This window comes from Triturus cristatus, unplaced genomic scaffold, assembly GCF_964204655.1.
Source record: "Triturus cristatus unplaced genomic scaffold, aTriCri1.1 SCAFFOLD_487, whole genome shotgun sequence".
Taxonomy (NCBI): Eukaryota; Metazoa; Chordata; class Amphibia; order Caudata; family Salamandridae; genus Triturus; species Triturus cristatus.
Window position 1 is genome coordinate 83,492 of NW_028187484.1, and position 15,148 is coordinate 98,639.

Here is a 15,148-nt window from a genome sequence, read left to right on the forward strand (position 1 = left end):
ACTACCCATCTCTCGATCCTCGGGGGCCCTAGCCGCGCCGTGCCGGCGAAAAGCGGGACAAGGGGCTTGTGGTCGGTGACCACCCGGAAGTCGTGACCATATAGATAGAGATGAAAATGCTGACAGGCCCACTTGATGGCCAGCGCCTCCCGCTCAATCTGCGCATACCGCATCTCCGTGGCCGTCAAGGCCCTGCTGGCGTATGCGGTCGGGACCCGTTCCTTTGCCTCCGTTTCCAGCATCAGGACCGCGCCCAGCCCAACGGGGCTCGCGTCCACCACCACCTCTGTCCGCCGGTGGGGTCTGAAGTATGCCATGACCTTGTCGTCGATCAGCGCGTCCTTGACCGCTTGGAACGCCAGATCTTCCTTCGCCGCCCAGGTCCAGGGCTGACCACTCTTCGTGAGAAGCCGGAGCGGCTCCGACAGGGACGCCAGGTTGGGAATAAAACGTCCACAGTAGGTTGCCATCCCTAGAAAACTCCTGACCTCGGTGGCGGAGGTGGGCCTCGGGGCAGCTCTGATCGCCTCCGCTTTCTTCGGATCCACTCTCAGGCCTTCCCTCGAGAAGATGTAGCCGAAGAACTCGACCGACTCCTGGTAGAAGGAGCACTTGGCCTCGTGCAGGGTGAGGCCGCTATCCGCCAGCCGCTGCAGCGTGTCTCGCAGATGCCGATGGTGCTCTTCCAGAGTCTTTGAGAACACCAAAATGTCGTCACTCAAATTGATGACTCCCTGGAGACCCGAGAGAGTCTCCCTTATGGCATTTTGGAACACTTCGGCCGCTGACGAAATCCCGAAACTCAACCGCTTGTATCTCCGTAGGCCAACGTGGGTGGAGAAGGTGGTGATGTTGCGGCTGTCTGGGTGGAGTTCGAGCTGATGGTACCCCGCGTTGAGATCCAGTTTCGTGAACCACTGCGCGCCGTTGAGGTCGGCCACGATATCGTCCATGGTGGGCGTGAGGTGTCTTTCGCGCTTGACTGCCTTGTTCGGGAGGCGCATATCCACACACAAACGGATGGCGCCTGGCTGCTTGGGTTTGGGCGCCACAACTAGGGGGGACACCCACGGGGTGGGACCCGATACCTTCTCGATTACCCCTAGGTCCTCCAACTTCTTCAACTCCTCCTCCACCCGTGGTCGCAGGAGGAATGGTATTCTCCTGTGACGCAGCGCCATGGGCCGGACCGTCGGGTCCACGTGCAGTTTGAACTGTTTCCCGCGTAGGCACCCTAGACCTCGAAACAGCATTGGAAAGTCCTTCAACATCTCCCTTGCATGCAGGTCATGCACCTGATTCGCGAAGAACACCAGCGCCAGATCTTCGGCGGTGTGACAGCTCAGCAGGGTGCCCCTCTTGCCTTCCGCCACGTGGAACGTCGTGGCCAGCTTCCTGCCATCACTGACGACCTCAACGTCGATCACCCCTCGCAGGGACAGTGGCTTGTCACTGTCATATGTGAAGATTTGGGCTTTGGAGGGCCTCAGGGGTGGTCGTGGCGACAGCCTCTCATACTGGCAGCTGTCCATGACGTTCACCGACGCCCCCGTGTCGATGAGAGCGCTCACCGGGGACCCGGCCACCGTGATGTCACACATGGGCGGCGGTCTTCTCCTCGTGCCTTCCCGGCCCACGAATGAAACGAAGAATACCTCCTCTTCCTCCACCTCTTCATCGAACTCTGTCTTGGTGTTTTCGCGCAGGGCGGCGGATTCCTCCGCCGTCAGTTGGTGCACGCGCGCCGCAGCTCCACGCAGGCCGGAAGCACCGCCGCGCCCCCTTCTGCCGCCTCTGCAGACCTTCGCGAAATGGTTCGCCCGTCCGCACTTCAGACATGTTTGTCCCATTGCGACGCACCGGCCGCCAGGCGGGTGACCTAGGCCGCAGTTGCCACAGGCGCTGCCCTGCGGAGCCCTCGCGGCTCCTCGCTGCTGGTTCGGTCGCTTCTGCAGCACATCCACCCTCTCTTCCTTGACTGCCGGCGGTCTCGGGGCCGTAGCTGGCCGGTTGAGGGCAGCCTCCATCTCGTCCGCCCGAGCGTTGGACAGCTCGTGAGACCGGCCCAGGATCAGGATGTCATCTAGGGAGATGCCTGGCTGCCGTAGGATAAGGCGCCGCAACGGGACCGACCTGCAACCCTGTATGAGCTGAGCCCGAATCTCTGCTCTCTGGTCCGGTAGCTCGCAGGACAGCGAGAGTTTTCGGAGGCGGGCATAGAAGACGTCGATGCTTTCGGTTTCCTCTTGTCGCGCCCGGCGGAGCTTAAACCACTCAAAGTCGGGATTGGTTTGGGGATCAAAATGGCGGTTCAGGGCCCTTATGGCGCCCGCATAGTCGTTGGCGTTCCCCCTATCCGGTAGGGTCTCGAAGAGGTCGTACAGTTCTTCGCCACCATAGCACATGAGGAGAGACCTCTTGACCGTATTGTCCGTCTCCCGCACCCCGACAAAGTAGTGCTCCAGCCGTCCGATCCATGAGCGCCACCGCACCGCCGCCATGGAGGGGTCCGACAGTTCGCTGAACGGCGGCAACGGGGCTACCGCACTGTGTCCAGGCGCGGCGGCCGCGGGCTGCGCGGCGGCCGGTGGCTGTGGCAGCTGCGCTGCACCACCTCCGCTGGTGGCAGGGGTGGACATGCTCGTCGCTCCTCACTTTCACCTCCCAGGCCGTGGCTGCAGGTCTGCTGTCCAGGCGAGACCACCGTCACACTCCTTCCCCTTTTCAGGCCGATGCAGGCCACCTGCCTGTTGCTGCGCGGAGGCGAGACCAACGGCTGTGCTCCGTGACACAGACAAGTTTCCTGGCTGGTGCTGCGCGTGGGCGAGACCACCTGTTTCTTTTTTTTTCTTGAGCTTTATTGGCACGATCTTCCCCTGCAGGCACCCCTGAGGACGCCGCTGGCTGCACGTCTCCCTCGGGGCCTTCCCTGCCAGAGCTACGACGAGCTCTTCAGTGTCAGACGCTGGCAGGGCTCACGAGGGCCGACTCCTCCCCTCCGATATGAGCTCACCTGCAGTGCGCACGGGTCAGGACTCTCAGCGCGAGGGCGCGCTCGACGAGGTCCGCTTCGTTCCACCTCCGCGGAGAGCGCCGGACACCGCCAGGCAAGACAGCAGGTGCGCAGGAGGGGCGAGGCGCGGGTAGGCTCCGCTCTCGTCGCCAATGTAGTGTCCAGAGGGGCAGGGTAGGCCTAGGGGCATGGGGGACCACTCAACTAAAGAAGGGACACAACAGTCAGGGTCACTGGAGTGGGCCGAAGACCACGAGCGGTCTCACGCCCGTTTATTTATACCTTCGGGCGTGCCCGCCGTCCGGGTGCGTGGGTGCGTGCTCAGCGTGCTGGAACGGGCCGGGTGGCTCCGTTACCACACCAGGGACTCAAAACTCTTATCTAACGTTGAAGCTTCCAATACCCCTTGTTTCAAAAGAGCCGCGCTGCCCGCCATTCATAAAAAGACATGAAGAACGGTGGTACCCAGCACCTGACAACGTCCTCATGAACAGGCTCTGGTTACAGGCACAGGGCTAACCGGTATCAGACGCCACCGCCCTTCAACTAACCTCCGGCTAGCCCCCCCTCCACCTCCGCCCAACAGAATAAGTGCCTAAAAGATTTCCATGTGCCAGAGAGCAGGACATTTGAATGCGCTTGGTTTGACGTTTAGATTTAAATAATCAATCTTAATTTCCCACACCCTCTTCGCACCAGACGCCCACAGCATTTCAGAGCCAGCACGTATTTCGTTATAGGACCGGAACAAGGAGGAAAGACAATTAGCACCCTTACAAGACTCAGGTGACTGAGCATTGTAAGAGTCGGTGTGCCATTAACTTCATTACATCTTTGATCAGTCCAGTCAGCGGAAAGGTGGGTGTTGGGAATTCACACAAACATGGAGAAAGCAACCATGACACGGAAGCAGACCCTGAAATACCTACTTCTTGTTTTCATTAGTTGTGGAATCCAGTGGGGCGAGCCATCCCAGGCTGTTACTATGAGGGTCAGTCTTTCCTGCCACAGCGTTCATTCATCAGATGACTGTCTTGCGCTCTACTGGCTGCATTGAAACGCCCTGTCTCTGGATCGGTTCAGGGCGAGGAATGAAGCCACAGGGGAGGGAGGAAGAAAAGATAGAGTGCTGGGTTCAACCCCCACCTGCGACTGTAACACAGAAAGGTGAGGGGGGAGTGACCCCTTGGAAGGGTGGAGGGCTGTGGCCAGCAGTGCAGGGGGTGTAGGGGAAGAGGGTGGGCCGGGAAGGAGGAAGTGGTCAGAGAAGGTGGCTTTCGGGTTACATCAGTTCGATTAGAGGCTGGAACCAGTTCCGATTCTAGGGTAAGGGGTACAACAGAAACTTATTTAGAAGCATGCTGTGTGGGGGCAGCACTCTCTGTGGCAGATAAAGCGCTACGGGTTGAGGTCGGGCTGTGGGCGCGTTGCAGGATATTTTTCGGCGGCCGGAAGGTTCCCATTTCTGGTAAATGAATGACTGGGTAACTCTGGGCTGGACGATGCACAGGGGCACAAAGTGTGAGAGCGGGGCGGCGCGCGCATGAACAGGAGGTCCCAGCCCTACTACTACTCTATCGCCGGGAGGTGGTTCTCTGTTCTTTCTACTTTAAAGGCGATTTTTTTCATTCATTAGTGAAATCTATGCTCAATATTGCTAGTCACAGCTCATAACAGTTTCATTAAATCCAATTAAAGGAACACACCCTGGATCAAGCTGTTCAAACGTCGATCGTCTGTCTCCTTGGTTTCTCAGTGTAAATGCTCAAATGAAGAAGATTTAGGGTGAAAGAAAATCCTTCTATCTGGTCCGCTTTTTTTTTTTCTTCTTCTTTTTTTTTTGACGACATGATTAGAACTTGTGACCCAGGTTCTTGTGCAGCAGCACAAGTTAAGTGTACTTAACACCAGCTTCCTTCAAGTCCATGAACCCACACAAACTTAGAATGCCTCTCAAATGACTAAGGTTATAAATCAGAAGCCATAAAAAGCGAGGTAAACAGGAGACGGCAGGAGCTCTTTCCTGTGCCATACAGTAAAGTAGCTGCCAACAAAAACATCTGCAGCTTCAAGGTACTTTAGATTTTAACTTGAGACATGACTATGCCCAATCTCTTTTGGCCATGCAGCTAAGATGCTTGTTGTATGACTGCACAGCATAAAGCATCAGATCATTCTGCAGTATGGTAGATGCCATCTTTAATCCTCTGTACGCAGGGATAGGCTTCCATGGGACCCAGTTTCCCAGCTTCAGTCACAATGACGTCATTACATTCCAATTGGGCAGTCCCCACTAACCAGACAGATCCTGCACCAGTCGTCGTCAGCCCTACCCAGTTGCTCAGGAACTCAAAAATATGTATTGCCTTGGAGGCATAGTAAGTCTTTCCTTTCCAAACCTGAAAATGACAATGGAGTGAAGATGTACATACTCCGACTTGTTTATGCTTATAAGCAAAACCGATTGCTCTGGCCACAAGATATAGTAGCTGTTGCAAAGCTGCTCACTTTCACTCAATCAACCAGAAAAGGAATTCAACTGGAGACTATTTCGCATTTTCATAAGAGGAATTGCAGTTCAGAACAAGCATTGCAAATGCAATAGGTCTCGCCTTTGATTAAGTTAAAGCCATTTGCTTTGCTATACAATACCATTAGCAAAGCAAATGGCTTTAACTTAATCAAAGGCGAGACCTATTGCATTTTCAATGCTTGTTCCTTTCATCCTGGTGGTCTTGCATGTTAATCGAACAAGTTAAACAGAAGTACTGGAGCGTAAAGAAATAAAACACTGGCATTGCGGAATTCCTCAAACCTGATAAGAATATACATGAAATCGCTGTAATACTTTACGAAAATTCAGTCAGGAGCACAATAGGCCGCGACCCTGGCGAGGCCAGGTTTGTTTTCAACACCCTTGTCCCTGAGGCAAGACCATGAGTTTCTAATCCGTCCCAGGTCTGTCTGCCCTGAAAACGTGAAAAACAATATTCAGATCTCCCTTAAAGGTTTTCCCCATCTTGACAAATCTAAACAGCCGCTGTTTTTAAGTGTCTTTTCTCAAAGTTTGATGGTAATTGATCAGAGAAAAGAGGGGCAAAGTTAAGATGGAAAAATTGGGCTTTTTTTCTAACTGAGTATTGTATTAGTCTTAAGTACGAAGGGAGGCTTGGATGCCACCTGTGCAATTCTAATGTGTCATTTTTCATTGTTTTATAGTCTCACATCAGCATGTGCTCCTAAACCAATCAGGAGGTCCTTTATTATCACTTTATAAAAATTAATAATTTCATGAAAATTACAAAAACATCTGAAATATCTGCGCTCCAGCCTAGTGATTATCTGATTTTGTTTCTTATGTACTCTTAATATACCTTTTACAAAAGATTGCTTCACCCAAAAATGTCACCCTGACCTTGGTGCTCGGGGAGCCATCGTCTTCTCTGAGGGTGCAGGAAGGTTTCCACTTATACTAATGGCGAGCCTGGCTGACGGGAGCGCACCACAGCCGCTCCAGACCAACCTACCTACCACTCTTGCCTTTTCATGGAGCCTCACTGTACCTTTTTCTTCGCTCCCGGGCACCATCTTGATCTCCGTTGGTGGGCAGTACCTCTTCTGGAGAAGCTCCTGTTGCACTGGCACCAGTGCCTTCAGCAGGTTTTCGTTCTGGATCTCTGAAGGGGGTAGAACAATACAGGAGTCCAGGAAGTCCTCCACCGCCTTCACCAGATCTTGACGCGACCCTGCCAAGTAGGCCTCCATGCGGAAGACCTGAAGAAGGAGACAGAGCCAGAAGAAAGCTGCTAAAGAGATATCATTGCCAATGAAGGTTCCTTCACCACAGAAGGCCCTGGTTTGAGAGCTGAAGGTGATGCTTGTGAACGATTCTCTTACCCTGCATCAATAAGCATTGGCAAAGTCAATAGGTCTGGTTTTGGCCAGCATGCAATTTGTGAGCATGCATATGCAATATGCAAAGAAAATGAGGAAATTATAAAAATCCAAAAGTAAAGGCGTGTAATTTTATTATGATGTTTTTTTAGAAAACAAAATGTTGGCAATACAGCTAATGCTGACTCTGTGACTGGCCTAAAAAGAGAATACGAGCCCTGAAACCACCAAAGCTATACTGCTGTCTGTTGATAAGCACAATTTCTGACATTTCAAATGTAGCCTGTTTTCTCAATTGTTTGATGCGCGGACGTTAACTTAGATATTTTGAGCGCCACTGTGCTTTCGTGTCTACCATGGTTGCTAAACAGACACAGGGGCTGCCCTTAGTAAGAAAACCACCAGGAACCAGGGTTAAATCTAACATGTGCAAATTTGGCAGGCGATGATTACGTCATGTTACTTTATTGTACATTTTTAAGCAGATAACCACTCCAAGGGTCTCTGTGTGATAGGAAGGGAGAAACAGGAACCACAATCAAGTGTTTGAACAATCAGGTTTCTAAAAGTTTATAGAACGGAGGGATGCTGGAAGAGGAGATTGTTGATTTCTTTAATTGTTTTACCTTCTTTTCGGGTTTTATTTTTTAAACTCATTTGTGTGGGGTCATGCTTAGTGGGAATCCTCTGCTCCGGCAAATGTTGGGTTACATACCTAAATCAGTGTAAAATACAAATCTTGAACAAATATCTGGGCAGACAAACGAGAGAGGAGAAGGTGCATAGAAGGCCTACACCATCAGGAACATTGAATATGATCATTCTCTTGTATATATCAAGGGTCATCTACGCTTGTCCAAATATAGGGCCCTCAAGTACAAAGACAATTTGTGATCACAAACTATGCAATTCACAGAATCGTACTGTTTGCAACCACAAATGTATTAAACCAATTTAGCAAGTGAGAACAGCATTACCCACTCGCACAATAGAATATGCAACCCATTCTGGATCACATTTAGGAGCAGGCAGGTAAGGGGAGCATTCACCTTGTTGTGAGTTGCAACGGTAAGTAGCAATGATTTGCAGCCACAATTGCAGTTGTAAACCGTTGATCAGTTCCTGAAGGAGGTGGTAACTGATTTATAAATGAGACGTTTTTCCCTTGTGATTACCCCAGCCCTGTGAGAATCCTGTTACTATTCTTGGGGTGGTGAGTTGATAGTAGGCAGTAGTCCAGGGAACCGCTTTATGCTCTTTCTGATGTATCCCTAAATCAAAAAAAAAAATTCAAAGCAGCTCCCGTTCCTTTGAGGCTGCTTTAAAGAACAAGTTACTTACCCCAGGTAATGCTGTTCTAGGTGGAAACTGTAAATGCAGATCCCTCACCTTATGAATATTCCCCCAGTCATAAGGCTGGAAACTCAACAGCAGTACTCCTGCATGTCGGAAGGTGGCTTAGTGCACCACCGCACCAACGTCACTACGTTCCGGAAGTATTGAATGGGGTCACATATAAGCACCACCCAGGCGTGCTGACATCACTTGCTTTCAAAGGCTTGCCCGAGCCCTCAGACGTAGGGTTCATCCGTAAATTGGCCTGGCCAGTGTGTAGATCTTTCGTTTCTGACCTTTTTAGATGGAAAAAGAGTCCATTCCATAGAACGGGAAGGGTCAGTGAGGATTCTGAGGCTAGATAGAGTACACCCCAGAAAGAAGGTTACCAAAGGTAAGAGACTTTTTCTTCTGATAGATACTTCTAACTGTGGATTTTCACCCTATGAATAGATACCAAAGCGGTACCTCTCCAGGAGGTGATTGTGAGAAGTTGGCCTGATGTATGATGTCACTAGTTCCAGTGTACACCTTATATCAGTCCAAATACCCTTATGGTGATTGGTTGTAAAGTCAACCTTATAGACCAGCTATCCTAGTGGTAGCATGGACAAGAGCAGTCTTAGGCTAAACTCTGAATGGCATGTGAAGCCAGCTGTGATACCATATATAATCCCTTGAATACCAAATGAAAGGACACCACAACAGGTATATATATAAAATAAAGTGTATTTATTCTAGTCAAACCCTCAGCACTCTTTATGAGATTAGAGGTAAGTACAACACAGTCTTATTTAAGCATACATTAAGTCACACAGGTAAGTAATACAGTTAGGCCCTAAGGGCCACGCAAACCATATACTAAGTAAGTGGTATAAGGACCACTGTCACGGAAATAGGATAGGCCTAGGCAATCGCTGGGGCTACACTACACTAGCAACAGTTAGGAAGTGGGAGGCCCACGGGATTCAGGTGCAGAGTGGAAACACTCACGCGTATTGCGTAAAAGTCGATAGAAATAGTAGTTGTTAGCAATTAACAGCTTAAGGACACTTCTAAAGCAGCTAGAGAGTCGAGACTCGGAAACTAGACCCTAGGATAGCCACTACCCTTGTGAGCACCGAAGTACCCAAGTTACCTAGCCCACAGGCTGCGGGTGCATAGGTGTGAACTTGCGTCGGGTTTCGTCGTGGACTTCTATGGATGCCTGAAGGAAAGTTGCTGACAGGCAGTCAGTGAAGAGTGTCCGGTGGATCCCAAGGCTGGGATCAAGAAGAAAGGAGACCTGCAAGCAGAAGGGACAGAGTCAAGGTCACTAGCCAGTGACCACGTGGAACCAGGAAGGAACCAGGCGATGTCGTGAAGATTGCAGGTGAAGAGGTGAAGCTTGTCGTTGCAGCCACGAGGACCAGGAAACGTCGTGGACAACCAGGACCAGGAGGCGAGCTGTCCCACGAAGGCTCTTGCTGTCGGCGGCGTCGAAGTTGGACTAGGACTCACCAAGCCTTGGCAAGCGGAACCCACGAAGAACGGAGGACTTGCTTCTGGTGCAGTCCAGGAAGGTCTGGGGTGCTTCTCCTTTGCAAGGAAGCGGGAGCCAGTTTGGAGGAGCCAAACCAGCGGTGAAGATTTCGGGATGCGTCGTCACAAAGGCCACTAGCCAACAGGCAAGCAACCGGACAGACGCGGCAAGCAGGAAAATGCAGAAGGGCCCCACGCAGGACTCGTGGAGTGTGGGGGGCTGGTCTTCGGTGCAGATGGTGCTTGGGGTTGGGGCTTCTCAATCCCCATCCCCGGTGCACAACTTCGAGGGTGCCTCAGAAGCTGCGCTGAAAGATACTAGCCACTTTTCCCAGGTAGCCGGTCCCACGTCTCTCGTCGCCTCCACGGATCTCAGCTCGGCTGTGGATGTGGATCAGGGTCAGAGAAGTCTGGAAGTCAAGGCTCTGGTCGGGCTCTGCAGTCGGTCCCTCGTAGAACTTCAGCAAAGCAAAGGGTAGTCTCTTGATGGTGCCTGTTTGCACAGGGTAGCCACTCCTTGGCCACAAGGGAGATTCTTCAGTCTTCTTCTTTCGTCGAATGTCGAAGGTCCAGAGTTTCTGTTCAAGTTGCAGGTTCAGGATAATCTAATCTCCTGGGGCCCAGCTACCACTCTTATACTAATCTGGGGGGCTGGGTTACCTGCTAGGTCACGCCTTATGGGTGGGACCTGGGAGGGGGGTGGTTACACCCCCTTCCCTTTGTCCAGTTTCGCGCCAGGACTGGGGCTGGTGTGCCCCAGCACCAGTTTGAACTGGACTATGCATGGGACACCTTGTGTGCCCCAGGCATGTCTCATTCCTTTCAGCCCTCCCTGCCCCAATATACTAAAGTCTGTCTGGGGAGGTGCTAGCACCTCCCCAAGCAGGAAACCTATTGTCCAAGCCTCCCTTACCGGGATCACTCCCAGCAGCAGGAGGTCAGACTTGTGTCTGTGGCAGCAGCATCCATTTTGTGATGCTGAGGCTTTGGTTAGAGTTAAACAGCAAAGTAGGATTTTAACATGTCTCTCCCTCTAGAAGGGAGGAATAATATCCTCATCACCAGAAATGGTATGGGGGTATTATTCCAAAGTGTTAGACACCTTACACGACATGTTTTGATAAAGCCAAACCATAGTTACCATAACCGTTTAAGATTATAAGGCACTTTAAGAGTATATGGTAGGCTATATCATAGAACAGCTATAAGGACATGATTCCGAAAGCTGCAGACAGGCTCAGCTCATGCTAGAGCACCATCTCACATGTTACCAAGCACTCTGCCTCCAGGATTGTTAAGGCCTGCTATAGGAGTGACTGATAGGTACACATGTGTCTATATATAAGGGTAGATATAGACATACTATATCTAAGCAAGGGGTGATTACACGACCTTGCCCCAGCTGAGTGATCAGCCAGTTGTGTCTGATTGGAAGGCCAGACCAGGGGTGGCATAATACATGCTGCAGCCCCTGGGAGGCCTAGGGTACACCTATGCCCTGGGTACCTAGGGTACACTGTACAGGGTCCAATAAGCTGATCCTTACCAAGTGGGAATGTACCTAGGGTACATGGAGTCCATTTTAAAGAGAGAGCAGACAGCCTGAGACCCTGAATGGCAGGATCTCAGGCCAACTAAGTCGAAAAACCAGCTAGACACTAGGCAAAAAGTTGGGGGTAACCATAGTCGGATATCCACCTTCCTACACAACCCCCCCCCCCAAATGAAAGGATACAAGGCTGGCCTTGACAAGGTAAGCCTCTATTGCCTAAGTGGCCATATAAGGAAGAACCAGCACTGGCATGGTTACCCCCTGTCTCATGGTCCACTAAGCAATCCCTCATCCTAAAGGTATCATAGGGTCTCCACCATAGGGTATCTCTACCTTTGGTGTGTCTTTGCAAAGTAAAAGGCTGGTGTTGAGATGGAGTACTGAAGTGAGTGTCCTCAAAGTGAGGCCTCAGCTTCCTCCAATCATCCTCCACCATGGATGCCTTTCTTTCTTTCCCTGAGTTGCACTGTGCTCTCAGGGTCTGCCTCTGGCTACCTAAAGCTGGAGGCTGGGTCCCTTTTGTGGGCTTACTGGAGGGGCAGGTCAGGTTTGGGGCCCTAAGGTCCCATGTTTGCCTGTGCCCAACAGAATCCCTCTGGGGGAGGTCCCTAACTACCTGTAAAGGGGATCCCTCAGGAATGTTTTTACCCAACACCTGGCTAGGGCTACTAGCCAGGCAATCCTCATTCTTTTGATGGGGGGGTTCTTGTGGACAGGGGCCCTCTTGGGGTCCACTGGCCTCCCGGACCTCTGCAGCCCTGGGCTGACTGAGGCAGGGTAGAGAGAGGCAGGCTACCTGCACCAGACTGGGTCCCTCCTTGGAAGGGGCCACTGACATCAGAGGCTCAGCCAGGCCAGGCCTGGCTACCTCTGGGACAGTTCCTTCACAAGGGGTGAGGTCAGATCCCTGAGGAGGCTGACCTTTTCCTAATGTCTGGGGAGAGGGAGACTTTTCTTCCTCCCCACTACTCTCTGTTTGTGTGGAGTGATCCATAGTTTCAGGCTTCACTACACCTATGTCAGTCTGAGTATGGGCTGAGACCATTACAGCCTTGCCAACCTTTTCAGGGAGGCACTCAGTTTGGGTTTGAGCTGTGACTGTCACAGCTCTGCCAATCTCTCCAGGGAAGTCTGTCTTTGCCAGGGCTGTGGCTACCACTGCCCTTCCAACCTTTTCAGGGAGGAAATCTACTTGGACAGGTGTTGTGACTGGCACAACCCCACTACCCTTTTGTGACAGGCCTACCATTTTGGAATGGGTGTCTTGTTCAACTCCAGCCCAAGCTGAGAGTTCTAAGTCATTCCCCAGTAAGCAGTCCACAGGCAAGGTTGGAGACACTGCCACCCTTTTAGGGCCAGTGACACCTCCCCAGCTGAGACATACCTCTGCCATGGGATGACTGTTCTGTTTGCCATCAATGTTAGTTACCTGGTATGAGAAACCAGGCAAAAGCTGCTCAAAGGGAACTATCCTATGGGCCACCATAGTGATGCTAGCTCCAGTGTCTCTGTAGGCCTCAGCTTTTCTACCATTGATGTAGGGCTCCTGTCTGTACCTACCCAAAGTGTTGGGACAGGCAGTGAAGTTGGCAAACCCCATGCCACCATCACAGACAAGAGTAGCTGCTGTAGGGGAATTGGCTAAGCCAGGGTCCCCCTGTGTTCCCCAAGAAAACCCAACCAAATTTTTGGGGGCACTCCCACCACCTGGGGGATTACTGCTGACAGTAATAGGTGGCGTGACAGGAGTAGTTGGAGGAACAGTTTTGTTTTTAGCCTTTGGGCAACTGCTGTCAGTTTTCCAATGCCCAGGAGTTTTACACTCATGGCAGTAAGGCTTTTTAACTGTGGTAGAGGAGGGAGCTTGGGACCCACCACCCTGTGTGGAGTTTTGGGGCCCTGAGGAAGATTTCTCTTTTGTTTTATCCCCACCCTTCTCTTGAGGCTTGGTGGTATCTTTCTTTTGGTCACCACCCTGATTTTTAGGCCTAATCCTGGTCCTGACCCATTTATCTGCCTTCTTTCCCAATTCTTGGGGAGAGGTCAAATCTGAGTCTACCAGGTGTTGATGGAGAAGCTGGTTCTGACAATTACTAAGGATCTGCTCCCTCATAATCAAGTTGTACAATCCTGTATAGTCCTGCACCTTGCTGCCAGTTAACCAACCTTCCAAAGCCTTAGTGGCACAATCCACAAAATCAGACCAGTCCTGTGTCTGTGTCTTCTGGGTGTCTCTGAACAACAACCTATATTGCTCAGTGGTTAAGCCAAACCCATCTATCAGAGCACTCTTCAGGACTTTGTAATTGTTAGCATCCTCCTCACTGACTGTGAGGAGCTTGTCTCTACCTTTGTCAGAAAAGGAGAGCCACAAGATAGCTGCCCACTGACTCTGGGGTACCTGCTGTACTTTGCAGGCCCTCTCCAAAGCAGTCATCCACTTGTGGATGTCATCCCCATTCTGATATGGGGGGATTATCTTGCTTAGGTTTCTATGGTCATAAGACCTATCCCTATCTCTAGGAATGTTGCTGCCACCAGTGGGTTCTGACCCACACAATTTTTGCTCTCTAGCCAGAGCAAGCTTCTCCTTGGCAAGGGCAAGTTCTTCCCTCTGAATCCTCAGATTAGCTTCCCTCATTCTGGCTTCATGCTCCTTTCTCTCAGGGGAAGTCATTCCCCGGTGAGAGGAAACATTAGGGCTGCTAGAGACATGGGAGTGGATGGATTCCCTTGAAGGGGATCTGTCTCTCCTGCTTCTCTGGTTAAGCCCACTTGGGGGTCTGTATGGGGGGACCCCATGCAAACTCCCATGTAAGCTTAGGTTAGCCTGGCTAAGTCTTCCTACTTGGCCCTGGCTGTCTACCTCTTCATCTGAAGTCCCATCTGACTCATCTGTGGTGGGTAGACCCTTATCTACAGCTATGGCACCATACTTGGCAGCTCTTTCAGCATCATAGGCCTCCAGAAGCTCCACTAGCTGTCTAAGGGTAGGGTTGGAACCCTGTTTTAATCTCCTGGAGGTACACAGTTGTCTCATCTCCTGGAAAGTGAATGCATCATATCTAGAGGGAATCTGTCCAGGATTCTCCTCTCCTGAGGGAGTATCAGTGTGATCTCCATTCAGGGACATGATTCTAGTGAGGGTGTGGTGTGTGCACCTACCTACACTAGTTGTATCTACTAAACCTCTCTAGTAGTTGTAGTCAGGGTGTGTTACTCCCTTCAACCTACAACCACTAAGTCCAGTAGGATTTAAGTATTATAATCTATGTTATATGTACCTAAGCAATATCTGTGTGATCTTTCAATTTAGTATCTCAAGATTACAATGGTATTACAACAGCAAGCTCAGATCCCAACCGCTGCTCACCAATGTGAGAAGTTGGCCTGATGTATGATGTCACTAGTTCCAGTGTACACCTTATATCAGTCCAAATACCCTTATGGTGATTGGTTGTAAAGTCAACCTTATAGACCAGCTATCCTAGTGGTAGCATGGACAAGAGCAGTCTTAGGCTAAACTCTGAATGGCATGTGAAGCCAGCTGTGATACCATATATAATCCCTTGAATACCAAATGAAAGGACACCACAACAGGTATATATATAAAATAAAGTGTATTTATTCTAGTCAAACCCTCAGCACTCTTTATGAGATTAGAGGTAAGTACAACACAGTCTTATTTAAGCATACATTAAGTCACACAGGTAAGTAATACAGTTAGGCCCTAAGGGCCACGAAAACCATATACTAAGTAAGTGGTATAAGGACCACTGTCACGGAAATAGGATAGGCCTAGGCAATCGCTGGGGCTACACTACACTAGCAAC

At 50.8% G+C, this 15,148-nt stretch overlaps 1 protein-coding gene across 1 annotated transcript in view; it reads right to left on the reverse strand.

The window, feature by feature from the left end:
* The window catches only part of SLC4A1 (solute carrier family 4 member 1 (Diego blood group)), a 196,529-nt gene that overhangs the window by 83,491 nt on the left and 97,890 nt on the right, over window positions 1–15,148 (reverse strand). The window contains exon 8 of the mRNA XM_085640330.1: window positions 6,577–6,787. Within this exon, the coding sequence (XP_085496456.1) occupies window positions 6,577–6,787 (211 nt within the window). The remainder of the gene's footprint in view (window positions 1–6,576; window positions 6,788–15,148) is intronic.